This window comes from Balaenoptera physalus, assembly GCF_965194825.1.
Source record: "Balaenoptera physalus genome assembly, chromosome: 2".
NCBI classification, from domain to species: Eukaryota; Metazoa; Chordata; class Mammalia; order Artiodactyla; family Balaenopteridae; genus Balaenoptera; species Balaenoptera physalus.
The window spans coordinates 110,940,026-110,960,138 of NC_138883.1; the positions used below are offsets into that span (position 1 = coordinate 110,940,026).

The window sequence follows — 20,113 nt, forward strand, 5'->3', positions numbered from 1 at the left end:
GTTCGAGCCCTGGTCTGGGAGGATCCCACGTGCCGCGGAGCAACTGGGCCCGTGAGCCACAATTACTGAGCCTGCGCGTCCGGAGCCTGTGCTCCGCAACAAGAGAGGCCGCGATAGTGAGAGGCCCGCGCACCGTGATGAGGAGTGGCCCCTGCTTGCCACAACTAGAGAAAGCCCTCGCACAGAAACGAAGACCCAGCACAGCCATAAATAAATAAAAATAAATAAATTAAAAAAAAAAAAAGTTAAGTCTTTAAAAAAAAAAAAAAGTCAAGGCTGAAAAAAATGTTAAGACCCAAAGCCATGAAGTAGGGACGTGACATTTATTAAGCCCCTACCCTGTGCTGTGCCTGGTGGTGTAGGTGTTACTATTCCTACTTTGCATGAATGGAAACTGAGGTTCTGAGAGGTGACATCTTGGTTCATGAAGAGAGAAGTAGCCCGTCCAGGGTGGTTCAGAGCAGACTCTGGAGCCACAGAGCCTAGGTTCAAATCCCAATACTATCACTTTCTAGTTGTGGGATCTTGGTCAAATTACTTAATTGCTCTGTGACTCAGTTTGCCCATCTGTAAAATGGGAGAAATAAGGGTACCTACCCCAGAGGGCTGTTGTGAGGAGTTGACGTGTTCATGTATGTAAAGTGATCAGAATGGTGCCTGGCATGGGGTGTGTACCCTGCAGACGATGAGGAGGAGGGTAAAGAGCAAGATACTGGGACTGGCAGAGCTGAGCTGCAAACCCAGGCCTGTGGGACTCTTGCCCTTCAGTGCCATCACTGCCAGCACCCAGCATGCCACAACGCCCCATCTCGCTGCTGAAACTCTCCTGTGCCCTCCTAGGAAAAGCCTTCAGACCTGAAAGTGGCTTTTCTAGCTTGGCTTCCTGGAGGTGGACAGGCCTGTGGCACCAGTTCGGCAGGCAGTCCCTGGACGTTATATAAGGAGTAGGTGGGAGGTTATAAGCGGCCTTCCCGGTCAGCAAGACTGAGCCTGTACAATCAGGACACTCTGCTTCTGCTCTGCTTTTCATGTTCCAAGAGCTTTACCAACATCCACGAATAGAAATTAGAAAGGGGATGCGCTCGTCCATTCCTGGAGCCCCATGCTGACGTCCAGAATCCCTTTATAATTTCCCTGAGTCCATCGCTGTGCCCTGAGCTCCAAAGGGCCACTCACAACCATCCTGCTCAGGCTTTATAAATCCCACGTCCCACCCCACACCTGACGTTCACTCTGCTTCGAGCAGACAAAGCAGCAGCAGTAAAGCCTTCAACCTGATCTCACTTCTACACCTGGGCCCCCCCAGTAACCATATCCCAGGTGAAGTGTCAGCCAAGGCCTTGTTCCAGCCCAGTCTTCTGCCCTGCTCCTGGGAAACAGCCTTTTTGGGTTTGCTTTGGGTGAGTATCTTTGTATTTTTCCTGCGAAACCATCACTATTGCACTTATTTGAGAGAGCATTTTTCATTCATTCCTGTAATGCAATTAGAATCAAGTTTCTTTAGCATTAGGGGAGATGTAACATCAGTAGGGGAAAACTGTCATTTCATTCCCAGCATCAATATGCCCACTCTGCCCAAATTCTCTCTCTGGTGCTAGCTTGCTCTACCCTCCCGAATGGCAAGGAGAATACTAAAAAGGAGATTCACTCTCCAAATCTGCCTCCAAATGAAGAGGCAGAAGTTCTGGGGCTGGATTCTCCTCTCAGTCATTAAACGGGGGCTCCTAGCTTCTCTGACACTCTCCTGCAGTTGAGGGAACCCCTAATGCCCAATGGAAAGCTCCATACTGGCCCCCTCTACTGTTCAGAGGTGAGTGGGAAAGAGTCCTCTAGACTCTGACAACAGGGCCCTACAATCATCCTCCCAGAGAGGTTGAGTGACTTGCCCAAAGCAACATGCCTGGGAAGATGGGACCAGAGCCCAGATCTGCAGGCTCCTGGGTGTCTCCTACTGCATGACAATGCCCTCCACCCAGAGGGCCTGTGGCTGCCAGAAACTCAGCCCTTATCTCTCTGGGGGCACTAAGGCTTCAGTTTTCTGTAGACAAACAGGGGAAGAGATGACATGAATCTTTTATGCACCCACCTTTTCTTCAGTGTCTCCCAGTCCTTTTTGGAAATCCTCCCATTTACTGGAACCAGTCCCTTGTGAGCTTACTCTCGCCATCCTCCTTCTAGGTGCTACGATCTTGCCATCCAATGATCCCGCCCTCCCTGCTTCCTCTCTTCCATCCATCCATCCATCCATCCATCCATCCATCCATCCATCCATCCATCTATCCATGCATCTCTCCATCTCTCCATCCATTTATTCATTCACCCCTTCCTTCCTTCTTGAGCACCTCAGCTCTGTGCCAGGCACTCAGCACTTCTTCCCCAGTGCTCCTCAGAGCAGCCACTCCAGAAGAGCCCACTTCTCTCCTGACCCCATCAAAGCCTAGAACTGATGTGCTTACATGCACCCTTTTAGGAAGTTGATCTGATAGACAAATCTGTGCTAACGCGTTTGCACCAGACCCATTATCCCCTCAGAACCGGCAGCAGGCAATGATTTCTGGAGCCCTCAGGTCAGCTGAGGCCTGCTGCCCAGGGCCTGGATAACAGCCCTACCTCCCTTTCCCTTGTCCCCCTTCCCTCCCCTCCCCACTGCAGCCCCCACATACGTATGCAGAAGTCTCCGCTTTCGTAGTAGCCAGGACAGCACTGGGACCTCCGCCGGTACATGGTCCGGAGCCCACGCCGATACGCTGTCTTATAACTGATCCTAAGGCACGGAAGAGAAAGCCACTTGAAAGTATTGAAAATCAATCACTCCTGTTAGAATGATATTCGTGTTAAGCTATATCAAGGATGCCATTCAATAATTACCTTAAAATGCATGGCGGCTTCGAATATGATGGAACACAATAAAGAAAAATCGATGGTGGGATCTGGGCCATTGTGATGCAGAATGTATTACTGACATGGCGGCAGCATTTGCTACACCTGCTGACTTCTCCCCAGTCCCTTCAGAGCGATACTTAGAAGGGCTGCAGAAAATACTTTCTGGGTGACACTGTGGACAGTACCTGGGGACTTCTGAAAACCTCCAGACCCAGGGCTGGAGCAGCCCATGGGGTGACCTTGATAGGAATTGGGCCCTGAGAGTTTCGATGCCAACTGCCACCTCCCCAACCATGATTGCTCATGACCCTCTGGGGATTGGTCCACCCAGCTGGAGAACAGAAGCCAAGTCAGCAAAAGGACCCTCTGAGTCTGACTAGGTCCCAGACAGTAGATTAATCTCCCTCCCACCAAAAATAACACCCCCTGGGGAAGAGCTTCGCATGCCATCTTGGGAAGGCTCAGAACCAGCTCTGCAGAAGAAGAAGCTAAGATCCAGAGAGCAGAAGCTCTGGACGGGAAGTCAGAGACCTGGGTTCCAGTTCTTATGTAGACCTGGCTGTTGAGACTTTGCCCTGTGCCACAGAGATTTATAGGCAAAATCACTCAGTCTCTATCTGAGGCAGGTAGCATTATTACGCCCCCTTTATTTCTTTCTTGGAGTTTTTATTCTTATTTTGTTTTATGTACTCTCCCCCTTTGTTTTCTGGATGAGAAAACTGGGAAGTTAAATCACCTGTTCGAGGTCACACAGATAATAAGTTTCAGAGGCAGAATTCAAATGCAAGTCACTCTAATTTCAAAGCCACTGGGCTTAACCTACTGCCCTGTGCCAGTTCCCAAGGGGTGGCTTTCTGGGCTAATGGGATGGCCATCATGAAGCAGTAGGACAAGGGAATGAATGGTGTGAGGACAGAGTCCTAAGGAGGGAGTCAGAATTGGGTACTGACAGGCAAAGCCCCTTCCTCACACATAAGGTCAAAATGGAGGAGATTTGAAGTGGCCATTAAAGACCAGAGAGAGGAAGTAACTTCCCAAGGTCAAGGTGTAACTTGGACTCAACCCAAGTCCTCGGGCCTTGAAGCCAGAGCTCTTTCACTTCCCCACCAGCACCCCAGAGGAGCCTGCCCTGTGGACCACTCCTTGGGGGGCAGAGCCACGGGGTCCAGTCACTGGAGATGCCTACAGCCTGCTTTCCATGGAGGGTCAGGCCAACTTGGGCAGGGAGTCCTACAGCACAGCCTGGGCCAGCCCTCCCAGGGCTTACAGCCCTCGCTTTATGACAAATGACAGTGCAGGACTCCAGGGAAATCTGTGATATTTGGGAATGTCGCAAACTAAGGTCATTCTACTTTGTCAAAAATCCATAAGGGAAGGTAAGCCAGCCTCTAAGTGAAGCTACTTCCCTGGTACAGGAAGGCAGCTCCCGGCAATTTCAGGAGTTGTATAAGCCTCCGAGATAAAGAATGACTCAGGGTTGACTAAGAAGTCACTCAATCCATGCCTCCCACCAAACAGAGTTATCCCCAAGCCCTTCCAGGGGAGAGGTGGTCTCAGAATCATTAAAGCCTTCCTGGAGAAAGATGTCCCCCACTGCTTCTACCTTCCTGTCCTTGCTGGCTCCTTTCCTCTGGAAGGAGAGGGAAGGGGCCAGGGGCCAGGCTGCTATAAGAAGGATACTGTGTTCAAACAAGCCATTCCACACTGAGGGTGACTGATGGTGCTGCTGTCAGCCTGCTCACTCTGGGTCATCAGGAAAGCTGCAAAGCGACTCAATAATTCAGCAAAATACTTCATGTTCCAGGAATGCAGCCTGTTTTAATAAGCAGCCACTCACTCACCCTTCCCCAGTGGTGATGGACGGCAGCGCCAGCCTCCGAGTACCCAACAAAGCCACTCCTCAGAGCAAACTTGGCTCTGGCACAGGGCTTGACAGAGTCATGGAGGGAGCAGGACTTTTCTTTCTGCCTCTGCCTTTGACCAGGGCTACAGGCAGCTAACTTGGCCAATTAGGAGAGGTTAAGGGGATGCAGTAATGGCTGAATCGTTCCTATCAGATCAACCCTCCCGCAAACAACTCTGCAACCTGGGGGAAATATAAAAAACAACTACCTGAAAAGCACTAGAGAGAGAACAAAGGCAGATACTGGAGGGAAGTAGACACTTCGAAGAAGGGAATGACACCAGGAAAGGTGAGCCCAAGGGCAGGCCCCAGTCAACAATATTCCAGGCGGCTAAAATTCAGATAGAGGACACACAGCCTTACTGGTCTGAAGAACCACAGGACAAGCTGAGGGTAGACCCAGCAACTAGAAAGTGACAAAGAAACCCTAGAAAGGAGAGAGCCACAAGGAGGAAGCCCCATATCCTTTGTAAAATCTCTGCGCAAACTTCTGGCCCCTGAATTACACGTGTACAGGGCAGGTTCCAAACAGTCCAGCAAAGGCTGAAAATATGAACTTTCAGAGTTTGGAAACTGAGTTTAACCAAGTTAATTGGCTACTAAAACAAACAAGCAAACAACAACAACCACAAATCTGGAGGAACACAAGAGAATTCAGTCTCTACAGTCTCTGTTGTTCATAACGCCCAGAATACAACTCAAAATTACTAGACATGTTAAAGAAACTAGAAGATTGTACCTCTATAAGAAGCAATCAAGGAAGACCAACCCTGAGATGACCCAGATGTTGGAATTAGCAGACAAGGATTTTAAAGCAGCTATTATATCTATGCTCAGTGTTTCACAACAAGTTACTAGAAAAACCCGCAAAGAAAACGAGGACTTCAGCCTTCCAGCATAGAGCAAGTTTCCCCATCCACATTTCTGTCCACCATGATTCCTGCATAACCTCGAAGAGCGACCAGGCCCACAAAGAGGAAGCAAAAAAATCTGGAAACAACACAGATGCTCAGAAACTAGGAAACGGGCCTACCGGGTAGCCTCTCTCTCATTCCCTCACTGACCTTTCATCTGCTGAATTTTCACCCCTCAAATAACAAAGCTACCTTGCCTGTATCTAATACCTCACTTTTCCCCACTTTCCCCTGCTCTTTTCACAGTATTTGCACATCCCTGACCCTGCAGGTAGGTAGGGCAAGGATCATTACACGTTTGATGAGTACACAGGGAGTCCCAAAGTAGAGTGACTTGCGCAGGGTCATCCAACAAAACATGTTTTCTCTTCCTTCCTCTCCTGTCTCCCTGGCGCCAGGAGGGCATGGCATGATTTCCATGAGGACTGCAGAATTCCCATGTGCAGTCGTTCAGATGGAGTGCTTCCCATGGGCAGCCTGGCCAAGGCACCAAGAGGTGCTAGACTATAGCCTGCACCCTGTTCTCCAAGCCGGGTACACTGCACGGGGCTACATGTGCTCTGACGGGGGCCCTCTGAGGTTGGATTTCCCCCAGAAGCAGACCCCGAGGCAAGGATTCAAAAGTAAGCAGCTTATCTGGGAGACGATCCTAGCAAGCACTAGGTGGGGTGTAGTAAAATGAGACAGGAAAGTAAAGGCAGCCAGTTCAGGGTGTACTTTTGAGCAGCTTCCTGCTGTGGGTGACTGAGGTTCCATCCCACTGGGGACCACAGATACGTGCAGAACATGCCTCAGAGTTGGGTAAGGAACTTCTTACCCTAAGGGTAAGGAAGCTGGCGTATTTTTTCCACTAACTCCCCATCTGTCATTGGGTGAGGGATGCCCTCCAAGGGCAGTAATTCTCTAGCACTTCTAGCCTGCCCTGCCCATAAGCTGCTCTGACTCCAAAGAAGCCCTCAGCAGAGCCTCTCCCGTGAGTACCAAGAGTGGGTACCAAGGGGATGCAGGCGGTGCACTGACTCCATCTGCTAGGGGGGCAGGAAGGCGAGCCTGAGGGCCTGCCTCTTTCCCCCTGCTCACCATCTCAGAGAGGTACTCACCGGTGCCTGGTACACTTGAACCAGTTGAGGATGTCTGTGCATCGCGTGTAGTAGATCTGATCAAAGGGGTGTGCGTACGATTCCTGGACGGTCACGGCATAGCTGAGAACCAGACAGGAGACGGAAGCTGTGGTCAGCACTTGGGAGGCAGAGCTGATATTCAGAATGGGGTCTCCCTCCCCAGGGGAGCCAGGCCCCACAGCCAAGTGTCCAGGGGCTCCAACCCCCCCCCCCACCCCAAGCCCACTCTCCTCCTCCTGCGCTGGGTACCCTCCGCATTCAAACCTCCCTGACTCCAGGTTAGATCCAGGACACACCCCTTACTGCCCTTTGGCCCAGCTCACTTTCCGAAGTTCTGGTTCATTTGTTCATTTAACAGAGAATGAATAAAGGAGGGTTTCCGTTTATTCTATGTGGCTCTGGAAGGCCCAAAGCTAGCAAGTTTTAAAATACTTAATGTTTGTTCAGATCTTTATGGTCTTCAGAGCACATGCATGGAAGCTGATCTTTGCAGCAACTCTATGAAATAAGTGGTCCCACTTTACAGATGAAGAAATGAAGGCTTAGAGGCAGCTTGTCCAGGCCACACAGCTGGTACCAATAACTGTTAATATTTGAATGCCCTGTGTTAAATGTTTTAAGCCCTCTTAATCCTCACACAATCTTTTTTTTTTTAATTTCTCATTATTATTTTTTGGCTGCGTTGGATCTTCGTTGCTGCACGTGGGCTTTTCTCTAGTTGTGGCAAGCAGGGGCTACTCTTTGTTGCAGTGCGCAGGCTTCTCATTGTGGTGGCTTCTCTTGTTGCGGAGCACAGGCTCTAGGCAGCCAGGCTTCAGTAGTTGTGGCTCGCAGGCTCAGTAGTTGTGGCTCACGGGCTCTAGAGCACAGGCTCTGTAGTTGCGGCGCACGGGCTTAGTTGCTCCACGGCATGTGGGATCTTCCTGGACCAGGGCTTGAACCCGTGTCCCCTGCATTGGCAGGCGGATTCTTAACCACTGCGCCATGAGGCAAGTCCCCTCACACAATCTTATAAGGTAGGTGGTGGCATTGTTATCCTCATTTTACAGATGAGGGAACTGAGCATCAGAGACGTTAAGTGACTTCCCCGAGGTCACCCATTACCCTCTGCTTTATTATGTCTCTAGTATAGCTGGGGATGCATCGAGGACATGCCCCCAGACCTCCTGATCGAAGTGGTATCTTGTTACCTGCCTGTTAACTGTAAACCTGGACCAGGGGGTAGAAGCCACAGGAAAGCAGCTCCCAGCTCCATCAAAATAAGCCTTTCCACCTGCCCGCGCTGGCAGGAGAGGTATGAAAAGGCAGTCAAACCAGGGTGTAAGGTGAGGACTCACACTTCCTATGCAGGCTGGGAGAGGACCTCAGCTGAGATTTTAGGGATTCATTTTTATGTCAGTTGGTATTATTCAGTGTTTTTCCCCAGAAGGCTCACTCACTTGGGCCAGATGGCCAGGTCCAGGCTATAAAAGCCCGTCTGCTTTGCCTGAGAAAACTGTCGGTTTACTTGCAGGGGGGCTGAGGAAGGCCAGCCCCCCGAGTGGGTCTCTAGCAGGCTCTCTGCTGCCAGAAATGTCAAAGGTCTAGAATTGAGAAAGAGGAAGCCAGGAGCAGTCAGCAATGCACATGGACTCAGGGTGGCGGGGAATTCTGTTTCTCTGAAGCATGGAGGATGTGAGAAGAGCCCTTGCTGAGCCTCTACCAGCCGGCACATCAGAGATGTACGTCAGAGGCACATGTCTATGCAGACATGGCCTGAACCCATTTCAACTCCAGGCTTGGAGAAACTGAGCTCGACACCCACCCCTGGCATCCCAAAGCCCCTTCCAACTCTGAAAATCTATGACCCTGGGCTCCTGCATCTCTACTGAGTCTCTCACTTAGAGGCAGGATAAGAGTAAAGGGGCTCTGGGTCAAGTTGGAACCCTGTCACTTGTTAGCAGCCTGTCCTTAGATATAATACTCAGCTGGTATAAGCTTCCATTTCCTTACCTGTAAACCTATGATAAATATTACCAGGGGCTTCATATCATTATTGCAAGGATTAGGATGGCAGTGATAGTATCTATCTCTCAGAGTGGTGGGAAGGTAAAGCAAGATAACACAGGTAAAATGCTCAACACTATCTTGTGTATTATCTTATACACATAAAATGCTTAACAGGTACACTGTCAGTGTCTAATAGATGCTGGCCATCATCATTATGTGACTGGCAGTGACACACCTCCTTGCCAGGCACTGAGGGATAGTTCTTCCCTGACCGTAATACGGGATGGGGAGCAAGACCGCACACAGACCAGACTCCCTGCCTTTGTTAAGCACCTGGGGGAATCAGGCACCCCTTCTAGCACAGACAGGGACAGTGGGTGCTCAGAGAAAGGGCATCAGCCCAACAGAGACGGTGGGGAGGGCGTCATGGGGAACAGATCCAGCTCTGCAGGGGTGCCCTGAGCCAAGCGAGTCAGGCAACCAGAACTTGAACCAACTCCAAGTCCTCGGGTGAAGCGTGTGCCCCTGGTTTCATGGCTGGGTGGTTTAACACGCTCATTTGCCAACATGCTAACGAGGGGCCAGATTAATCTTGTAAAGCTGGGCTTTGCTAGCCAGGGGAGGTCTTTCTGCTGGGTTTTATGGTGGAGGGGCATAATTAACGAGGAGTCTGCCAGAAGCACGAATCCAGCTGGGAACTTCTCCCTAAGCGGTCCCCGGGGACCAGGGTGTGTTTCTGGAATGACACAGACTAGACTCATCCACGTGTAGATGGCAATGGAGCTCAGTTGGAAGAGCCAAGAAGAAGGAGGTGCCTGGTGGCACAGGGCATCACAGCAAGACCTCCTCCCTAGGGGCTGGAGAAGCCCCAGACCTCCATTTAGCTGCTGGAGTCTCTCCTTGTCCTCCCATCAAAGCAGTAACTTCAGCTGATAGTCCGAACAGCCTGAAACGCCGGCTCAGTGCAGGTTCGGATCAGAATATTTCCACATTCCAAATGTATTCATGTCGGGCAGGTTTAGAAAATTAGAGAGTTTGGTTTAAGTTTGAACTGATCCACTGGTGCAAATGGCACTCCGAGAAGAGGGAAGTCAGGGTGGGCCCTACCATCAGGGAAGGCTTCCTGGTGGAGAGGTTGGAGGCACTGGGAAAGGCAGAGGTGAGCAGACAGGAAGGAGGAGTTCCAGAAGCCGGGATACAGCACAGACTTCGGCAGGAAGCAACGGAGTCCCAGCTGGGAAAGGTGGATGAGACGGGGATTGCTGAGACTGAAGTCTGCAAACCAAAGACTAATGTGGAAGTCACCTGCTTTCTCCCTCACCCACTGGGAAATAAAGATATACATTCACCAAAACCAGAAGAGGTAAGGGGCCTGGATCACCACAGAATCACGTGGAAAGCTTATGAAAACTGCATATGCCTAAGCTCTACCCCAGACCTACGGAATCAGAGTCTCTGCGGAGAGGACCCAAGAGAATCTGCTTTTCATCTGCACTTCAGGGTGCCTGATGTGCAGTAAAGTCTGTGATAACTGTTCCTGCAAAGCTGGAGTTGTCAACAAGGAAAGACAATAATTGAGCTTCATGGTCCTCAAAGCCCTTTCATGAAACTGGTACCTTGATCATCCAACAAGCCTGTGAGGCAGGGGTAATGACTCCCCCCGCTTTACAGAGGCAGAGGTAGGCTCCGAGTGGTTCAGAGACATCCCCAAAGTCACAGGGCTAACAGATGGCAAACTCCAGACTGGTGTGAACCAAGGTCTCATCACTGATCTCGTGTTCTTCCCACTTCACCAGAAAGGAGCACGCTGGTGGCAACGCTGCCTTCCGCTCCAGCCTCGACTCGGTCGGGACCCCTCGTGGAGCACCCGGTCACCGGAGACCACGCTGGTGTGGGCACCATCCCTCTGCCTCCCAGCCAGTCCCGCCAGGCCCTGGGTGAGGGGACTTTCCCTGCGTGGGGCTGGGGCACTCACCCTCACAGGCATGGAGCACGGCCCTCCCCACTCACCTGCCCTCCTCCACCATCCGCTTCCCCCATCGGGCCCTCATCTTCATTTTATTCATTTGATTTATTAACATCTAAGTGACAGAGTCATCCTGGTCAGCATGGCCAATCAATTCCAGGGTTTAATTTGGTTTTTCCTGATTGGGTCTCTGGTCACTGTCTTTCTGCTCACCAAAATCGATACTTTCACCTTGTGCTTCAAAGTCAGGCCATCTGCAGAGCCCCGGCCTGTTCCCCCTGGACCTAGTGCTGCAGCCAGAATGCAGCTGCCCTTCCCCTGTCAGCCCTCTCTAACCCCACCAGATCAGAAGCAGCAGGGCCCCCTCACCTACCCTGCTCGGGGCAGGCTGCTGGCTGCCCCGCACATCTGAGCTGCTGCATCGTTGCCAGTCCTGGGAGACCAGGAAGGCATCGTGGCATTGGAGAACAGTTCATCTGGACCACAGTCTCTCACTGCACCCCGCCTGTCTGGGGATGGGCACTGAGGCCCTCTGGGCCTCTACTTCCTCATCTGTAAAATGGGTGTAAGTGCAAATGCAGGGAGGAATACTGTCAACTACCAGACTGCATCATTCACGTTGCCTGTCACTCAATGCCCCCACCCTGACCCCCAGAGCACTGAGTCTCAGACAGAATCTACACAGCTTTGGCCCACCTTTCAGCACCTGTGCTGTGTCCCCAGCTGGACTGCAGGCCCTTGGTGGACAGCTTCCGTACCTCCTGCCTCTGCTTTTGTCCCAACAGTGCCAAGCCCAGGGTGAGGCCCCGAGGGAATGTCTGGCTGTCCAAGAACCGCATCTTACCTCTCCCAGTGGCTGCACACGTTGGGGTCCTCGGGGTTGAGGGAGAGGACGGTTTGCAGGAGGGAGCAGACAAGGAGCCCTGCCACTGAGAGCACCATCCTGGGCCCTGCGCGGGAGAACAAAGGAGGCAGCGTCATTAATCAGACCGTCTTCCCAGGCATCTGTTTGGGGCCACGACTCCTCGCATGAAGCGGCGGAAGAGGCTCGCTAAGCTGCAAAGTTTCCCATCGTCATCGTGTAATGAGCAGCTGATATTTCACACTTGCAGGCTTTGACTAACACCGTAACACTTCACCACTTCTGAGTAACCGGGCAGTGGGAAGGCTGAGTCAGGGAAACGTTGAAATTTTAGGCCAGAGCTTCTGAAAGTTTTTTGGTTCATGGACTGCTTTGAGAATCTAATGAAAGTTACAGAACTTCTCCCCCACAAAACGCACATACGCACGACATTTGGCTGTGATTTCAGGGTGCCCTCAGGCCCCTGAGCCCATCCTTGGACCAAGAACCCCTGATCTTCTACCTTAAGGACAACACCCTCCCCCTGTCCCTTCTCCCTCATCTTTGATGTGCTTTGCCCATTCACTTCCTCTCTCTACTCCCTCCTTCAATGAAGACAGAGAAGAAAGGTGTCTGGTATGGCCCTGGGGACAAGTAAGCTGAGAAAACCCTTCTTAGCAGCTCTGGTCCAACAAGCCACCCAGAAGGCCGGCCCTTGCTTTTCTTGTTCCCATGAGCTGTCAGCCACTGACACCCAGGGTGATGCATCTCTGCACGTCATACCAAACCGGGGGCAAAGGGCTTGGACAGCCTGGTAAGGGGCTTTGAGGAATCAGCTTGTAGAGTTTGATCCTGGCCCCTGAAGTGACAGGCTGAGTCAGGGGTTAAGTGGGCCTACACAGATACCAAACCCCTTGGTCCCTGAACTGAGGCTTCCCCAACAAAGGGCTCCTCATAGAGGCAGAGAACCATTAAGGTGGGAGCAGCTGAAATGACCTCGGAGGCTCCTTCCTGTTCAGGGCTCCGTGGTCCTACAGCCTTAGAGAACTGCCCAAGGGTTCCCACCTGGTGAGGGTGCAGGGGGCCCCAGAGCCACCCGCAGGGGACCCGCAATTCATATGTGCTCAAACATCAGCTACAGACTGAACAAACACTATGACTCAGAAAGATAGCACTATATTTCAGGTGTTCACAGATGCGATCGTGATTTGCTTCAAAGCTTTACTGAATTCAAAGGACCTTTTATTCTCAATCAGCCACATTAAAAAAAAAAAAAAAAAAAGCAGCTTCTAACAACTGGGGGCAGGGATGGTATAGAAACTCTTTTGACATTGGAAAGCGGTCCCCAGGGTTGAAATGGTTGAGGATTTCTAGTCCACTGACCTGGAGTTCACCGACGAGAAGCACTCACCCTTCTTGGGGACGAGGACGAGTGACATGAATCTTGCACACACCCCCGTCTGTACTCAGAGGGAAGCTAAATGGAGCATCTGCCTTCGTGAAAGGTTAAACTCTCCCCTCCCAGCCCCAATAATTTCCTTGTTAAACTCTTTCTTAGCAGCTCCTTCAAAGATAAACAAATTGTCACAAATTCTGTGTAACCATGGGGGTCCAAATGATGATTAATGAGGTTTTTCTCTCTGAGATCTGGAAATAATCTGGCTAAATGGATTCTGAAAATCGGTTAAGAAAGAGAAAAGCGATTTCTGGTGCTTCTGCACAATTTGCAGAATGGGAGTTGCAAGCCACGGCCGCTCCTAACTCCCCCATACGCTCACCCCACCTGCCCCCAGGCCTCGGAGGCCCCATGAGCACCTGGACAGAGGGCGCCGCACTCACTGGACCCTACACAGCGCTAGGGCTGCCGGTCATTTCAACACATTCTCCTCAAAGAGAAGGCGAGACCTTCACCTTTGGGAGGAGAAAGAGCCCACCCAAGACATGGCACTGAGTCTGGAGGATGGGCATCTTCTTCCAGGTGAGGGTTGGGCTGATCAGACGTCAAATAAATCAAGTAACGAAATAAACGAAGGGACAGGCGCGCTAAAAGGCGTAAAGTCCAGACGCAAACTGCAGAGAATGTCTCATCTTGATTCGCTCCACAGCCCTGTCTCGTTACTTTGGCAGCTCCTGTAATCTCCAGTATTCTCCCGAGAGGACCCCCTGGCCACATCTTCAAACTTACGAAGCTTAGAATATCAAAGGGTGAGGCCACCGGGACTAGAGGAGACTGTGCCTCTGGCCCCTTTTGATCCTTGTGATGGAAGAGGGGTGGCAGATGGAAGTAACTAGGATCGCGGCTATAATTCGGGAGATCTGTTGAAATCTTTGTGAAAACCTTTCTCTCTGAGTCAGATCTGGGCAGGACAGTTTGGCTGACTCCCACTGGGCGGTGAGATACCTGGGCACCAGGGCACAGAGAGGGTGACAGGTGTGTGCATAAGCACACAGGAGGTGGAAATGGATGCGGGAGCACAGGACACCGCCAGCCAGGTGGCATTTACACAGTCTGAGGCCTCACTCCTCCGTTACTGTGTGTGTGTCAAGGCTACCGAGCAGGGGACGCTCCCCAGGACTCACACCCAAGCCTCGATCAGCCCTGTCACCAGCATTCGCAAAGTTCGCCATCTGAGTTCAAGCCCACCTCTGTGGTGGTGTGGTCGGGGGAGAAAGATGTCAGCCTGTGGGTGGAAGAGGTGACTCCCCTAGGACCCCCTCAGCCCTCAGACTCTTTCTTTGAAGCGGCCAGTCTAAAAGATGCAACCTTATCACCCATCCCTCCTCCCCAGTCAGGCTGGTCCCATCTCCTGCTCTTTCTCACTGCCAAGCCTTGCTCACACGGCTCCCCTGCCCTCAGTGCCCTTCTTCCTCAACTCTGCACATCCAAACACCTGCCACGCCAGGTCCAGCTCAGGCCCCAGCCCCGCTCCCCCCCTGCAGGGCTTGGCACCTACCGCATGCCAGCACACTATACTCATGTAGTTTCCATCCTGGCCAGCCGGTCCAGCGCCCATCACCTCCCATCTTGCCCTGACATCTTTCCCAGCAGGTTGACTTCATCTTCCCGATGTGTCCGTAAATGCTTTGAGGCTGGGGTCAAGTCCTAGTCTGTTGCCAGTCAGTTCCTTTTGGGAACTGATTTTAGAAAATGTGTTTCTACTTGTCTCCGACACTTCACTGAGGTGGAGTGAAGAACAGCCAGAAAGGAGCCATCCCCACCTGGGGGCAACTCATAGTCATTAACTTTAATGGGGCTTCCCCGGGCTCTCTCTCTGAGGACAGATCCCAAAGACATATACTTATGAGATGACTGAGGGAAAATCAATCCCGCCGCGATGGTTATTAGGCCGACTCTATTCGGAGTAACAGAGGTTAACTCAGCAGTCACCATCTGATTTGGGGCGTTAATAATTAGATAAGAAAATGCCCCTGGTTTCACTTCAGAGGAAGAGAGCATGTAAATAGATCAGCCGGTTCCCTCCCCTCTGGCCCATGCTCCCTGCATAGTAAGGAGCAGAGGAAGGGAGTGACGTTCCAGAGGTGGAGAAATTTCTTTCCTGACTGGGGGTATGGCTGCTTTACACCTGCTGAACTGGAGGTGAGGCTCACACCTGGCAACAGGTGTAGTCACTCCGCACACCTGGCAGGGCCTGAACTAATCAAACTCCTGGAGCGCCACCTGCCCAGCCCTGGGCCGTGCTTCCAGGACACAAAGAAAGAACACGAGTCAGCTGCAGCCCATTTGCGGAGATGAAAGCAGCAAGCGGTTAAGTCCCCCTGGAGGCCTATGGAAAACTTGGTGGAGGGGATGGGACTTAAGGCGCACAGAATGCGCACAGGGAGAGGGCAAATAAAGGGCATTCAGGGGAAGTACTGCATAAGCAAGCGACTGGAGGCAGGAACGTGCAGGTGGTGCTGGAGGGTCTAGGAGGGTGTGCCCTGCAGAGCAGAGGCGGGCAACATGGGAAACTCTGGAAGGCATTTTTGAAAATTCTGTTCTATGAAGCCCTAGTCCCAGGAGATACTGATAAAAATCTCCCAGACCAAGATTTCCCTGAGAGACGAAGTTCAGGAAATGCTGCATGCTATGGCCTCATCTTAAATATCCACATTGTATCTGAGAAGACCTTAGGCTCTGGGAAGACCCAGAGTAAAGAGACCTGTTTGTTTCACCCAGTCTTTCCCACAGAACTTTCTAGTGACCTCTGTAGCAGCAGACTTCTTCAGGATACCGGTTTGGTAAACTCTGCTCCTCTCCATCAAGGTCAAGTCTGGAGGAAGTCCTGGTCCTGCCAATCTGCATCCTTAGAGTTTCTATCCATTTGTTTATGCTAACACTTGAGGGCCTTCTGTGCCTGGCACCTGGTGTTGAAGGGACTCTGCCACTGGGTATTAAGGAGACACTGACATCACAGCAAAGGACCCCTCCTCCTAGCCTGGGCCTTCTGTCCTGGCCTGGGTCGTCCCTGCAGGCTGAGCAGACCTTACAGATGGCAGCATCCTCTGAAGGTTCTGCCTTCTGCTGGGGCCCTGCCAGCACCAGCACCTGTAGAGCCCAGCTTGTCTCTCTGATAGCAACACACACCTGGCCAGACACCAGCTGCTCACATTAAGCAAGATGCATAAAACTGGGGCAGAGGGCAGACAGACAAACAGATGGCCTCTGCCCCAGGATCAGTCATGATGACCTCATGGTCCATCTGTGCAAAAATCTCCCCCACCTGCTTCGCTTCCACCACCTGCCTAGTCCTCCTGACTGTGCCAAAATCTTGGACACTGGAGCCTGGTCCATGTACCTGGGAACTGCTCTCTGTCCGTCCCAGTCTCCTCCAGGGAGCCCTCCCTTCTCAACAACTTTGCACTGGCAGCAGGAGTGGTCAGGCACTATTTTGTGGGTCCTGGGAGGTTTCCAGCCACAACACTGGGGATCGATTGGTAGTGGCTGCTTGGAATGCTCTCCTGAGAAAAGGAGCTGAGGGGAACATGCCATGATTGATTAGTAATGCCTCTCGTGGGCACTGGATGGGAGAGGGACACATGGGTGCCATGCACTTGTCATCCCTTTCTTACGTTGCTGAACGGTTGTTTTAACTTTGGAAAGCCCTCCTCTCCTATATGAACCACCTGGATGTGGCCTCAGCTCTTCCCTCTGGGCCTTAGATCCTGCCCATCATTTTCCTTCCCTTTGTACCACACCATCAAAACACACTTCTCGAGGGCAGGGGGTTTGGTCTATTGTGTTCATTGCCGTCCCCAGAACCCAGACCACTGCCTGTACAGAGAGGGGGCTCAATCCATCTCTGTCGACTCCACAAATTGTTCACTCTACAGCCAACCACCCCCCACCCCCGACCTCTCAGCTGTCCCGAGCCTCAGGATCAGCCCCATTGCCTGTGTTTGTCTTGACAGAGGCCACCAAAGACCTGTCCTGAGAGCAGGTCTTACCGTATGGGACATTCCACCCTGCACTGACCTTGCACCGCAGAGACACCAATCTGTTGGCGATGGATACAGTGGGCACTGTGACATCCTGAGAGCGATTCAAAGACTCCTGCCTGGGCCACCCCGCCAGCACCGGGGTATGTCTGTTCCAGGAACCAGCACAAGGCAGGCATTGAAGCCCACTCAGTAGCTCAAGCTGCAATGGGGGACTGACTGGTGCTCCGAGAGCCTCATGAAAAGGCACTTTCAGGCTCGGGAAGCAGAAGAAGCAAACCCCAAACTGGCACTGATAAAGCAAACGTCTCACATTCCCCCCGGCACGTGGGTGTATAGAGAGAGATTTCTATCTTCTATTTATAGAATACACACACACACACACACACACACACACACACACACACACTCTTCTGTTTTTTCCTGAATAAAACAAAAAAGCCAAGTTTGCACTCAATGGGGCAAATGCCAAGGTTATCATCCTGTCTAGTGGACCTTCCCCTTCATCTTCCCACTGCTCTCTCAGCTGGCTCCCACTCCCCAAGACCCTCTCTGTTTACTGGCCTTGCTGGGGTGTGATTAGTGCCAGAGGGAAAGAGGAGCAGCGATCTGCCCATGACTAAGAGGTTTCACCCTTCGCCTTGATGAAGCCTCCTGCCCTCCAGCAATCCCACCAGAGGCCGGGCTTATGTTGAATGCTTTCTAATCTCCCTGCACCTAAAAAAAAAAAAAAAAAGTTTAAAAAAATAAATCCATAGCTCTTCATCTCCAAAAGAGTGATTCCCTGACCGCAGAAGCACAGCAGAAATTCCCAGCGTCAACATGGAGGCCCCGCCAGGTGCCTGCCCACTGGGATAAAACAGGGGATTGGAGTCACCTCCTGAGACACGGTAAACGTCCTCGTCCCAGGGCTCCAGCAAACTGATAAATTCTGCTTTCTCCTTGGCCGGGAAGCCTCGGGCTGCAAATCCTGAAAATGGCACCATGGAGGCCTGCAGTGCCCATTAATCAGGGTCAGAAGACTGTCCTGCCCCTGACATTAGTCAGGCTCGGAGAGAAATCACAGCCTATCCCCAGGGCAGGGGAGCGGGGAGGGGGAGTGGACAGAGGTGTAGAAACCAACAAATTCATGAAGCACCCGCCTCCCTCCCCCGTTATGTGCAACCCCTGGGCTCTGAGCCCTCAGCCCTCCCGTTCCCAGGCAGGCAGCAGCTGCGCCCCCAGCCTCCAGCCCCTCTGAAGATGAAGGGAGAAAACTTATCTGTGTTCTTAGGCCATTTCATTTATCACAGAGCAATTATCTTCATCTTTCCATTTCTTTGCAAATCAGGGTACACTCAACAGGCCTGGCCAACCCGGAGGCTGCCTGTGCCCTCACCAACCCAGCCCACTCCGGGCCTGCTCTGCTCCCTTCTCCCACCCTCTCCCAGGGCTGCGGGGTTCTCTGAACTATGGGAACCCCACATGCCCTGGCATTAAATCATGGCCACATCCACAAAACCCTCACAGACAAGTCAGTCACTCAGGGCCATACAGCCCCATGGGGATTAGTCCCCATTCCCGCTCGCTCTGCAAAAAAATATTTCTAAAACCACAAGATGCAACCACAGATGCCCAGATGGGAAAAGAGCACTGAGGGTTGGGGCCCTGTAGAGTGACCCATCACTGGGTCAAGCCTCCCCATTGGGCTGAGCTGCGAGGATGAACAGCTGGACAGCAAGCCACGTGGTACCAGAACCGGCACCTGGACAGACCTGGGAGAATCACCTGTCAACACCTCATCCCACAGGAGGGCAAACTGCCCCCAGGTGACAGGTCACATGACACATTGGTGCCAGGGCTCATGGAAGGCAAAAGTGGAGCTGGACTGACATGGATTCAAATTCTGACTCCACCGTACTAGCTACATAACCTGGATAAAGTCATTTACCTGCTTTGGGGCTGTTTCACATCAATCACATGAGGTAAGACCAACTTCACAGGGCTGTTAGGATAGCAAACGAGTCAGCAGGTAAAGTGCTTGGTCCAGAATCTAGCACACAGAATGTGCTCAATAAAATATTAGTTTCCTGCTGACTCATATCCTGCCCCACCCCCCCCCCACCATCTCAAAGACCTTTCCAACTCTCTAATTCTGAATTCTAGAATTTCTAAGGAGCTGGGTAAATATTGATGGAAAAATCCTCTGCTGGAAAATCTAGGCTTGGCTATATGTATCTGGTGACTCCAGGGTCAGTCTTAAATGTACAATTACCAAGATGGTCTCATCTTTCATCCATCCTTTCAGCAAACATTTATTGAACACTTGCCAGTCACTGGACACAAAGACAACTCAGGCAGGTCCTGCCCCAAGACACCAAACACCTGCTGGAGGGTGTGTGGGAATGGCTGTGAGAGGGCAGTGGACCCAGGATGTGGCTTAATTCAAAGCACTGAGGCCTTTGCCCAGCAGGAAGCCTCAGGCAAATGTGCTGGGATATCAGAGACCTTTGCTGGAATTGATGCATACCATCCCCACAGGTCCCCCACATGTTGAATCTGGCCCATCTCCATACCAGTTGCCTCTGAATCCACTCTTGATCAGGGCTGCCTCCTCTGAAGGTGGGCAGCCTGTTCCCAAGCTTGTCCAGCCTCCCGGCTCTACTCTGTCAGGACTCAGAGCAGCTACATTTCCTCTCTCCCTTGGGTCTTCCCTCCTGAGTTCCAGCTCAGCTCAGGAGCAGCTCAGCTTTCCGTGGCCCCATTCTTCTCTCTGCCTGCTAAGTCATTAACTTGCTGTGTGACTTGGGACAGGTTGCTTTCCTTCTCTGAGCTTCACTCTCCGCTTGTCCCAGAGGCTGGGGTCAGACTGTACCATCTCCTGGACTCTTCCAGCTCTACAAACTTACCTCCAGCATGTCTCCCTTCCCTGCCCTTCCCCTCCTCACATTCTTCTCTCTCTTCACCCCCACATTGGGTTTGCCCCATCTCCCAGCAGCAAGAAGATAAAGCAGCAGAGGCAGGAGAATTGGATTCTAGGTTTGGATCGTGGAGAACTCATTTCACTGCTCTGAGCCTCCT

At 51.9% G+C, this 20,113-nt stretch overlaps 1 protein-coding gene across 27 annotated transcripts in view; it reads right to left on the minus strand.

Annotated features, from left to right (window-relative positions):
* MEGF11 (multiple EGF like domains 11) overlaps positions 1-20,113 on the minus strand; it is a 366,746-nt gene that overhangs the window by 225,681 nt on the left and 120,952 nt on the right. For 25 of the 27 annotated variants that reach the window (XR_014258455.1, XR_014258456.1, XM_082445213.1 and 22 more), the window contains 3 exons: positions 11,621-11,726; positions 6,801-6,902; positions 2,664-2,764 (listed from right to left, as the gene is read on the minus strand). Coding sequence is in view for 25 of the 27 variants with exons in the window: in XM_082445213.1 (XP_082301339.1) it covers positions 2,664-2,764; positions 6,801-6,902; positions 11,621-11,718 (301 nt within the window). In the remaining 2 variants the exon portion in view is untranslated. Of the gene's footprint in view, positions 1-2,663; positions 2,765-6,800; positions 6,903-11,620; positions 11,745-17,617; positions 18,488-20,113 lie in introns of those variants that run through there. The other 2 variants (XM_082445205.1, XM_082445201.1) reach the window with 2 other exon arrangements.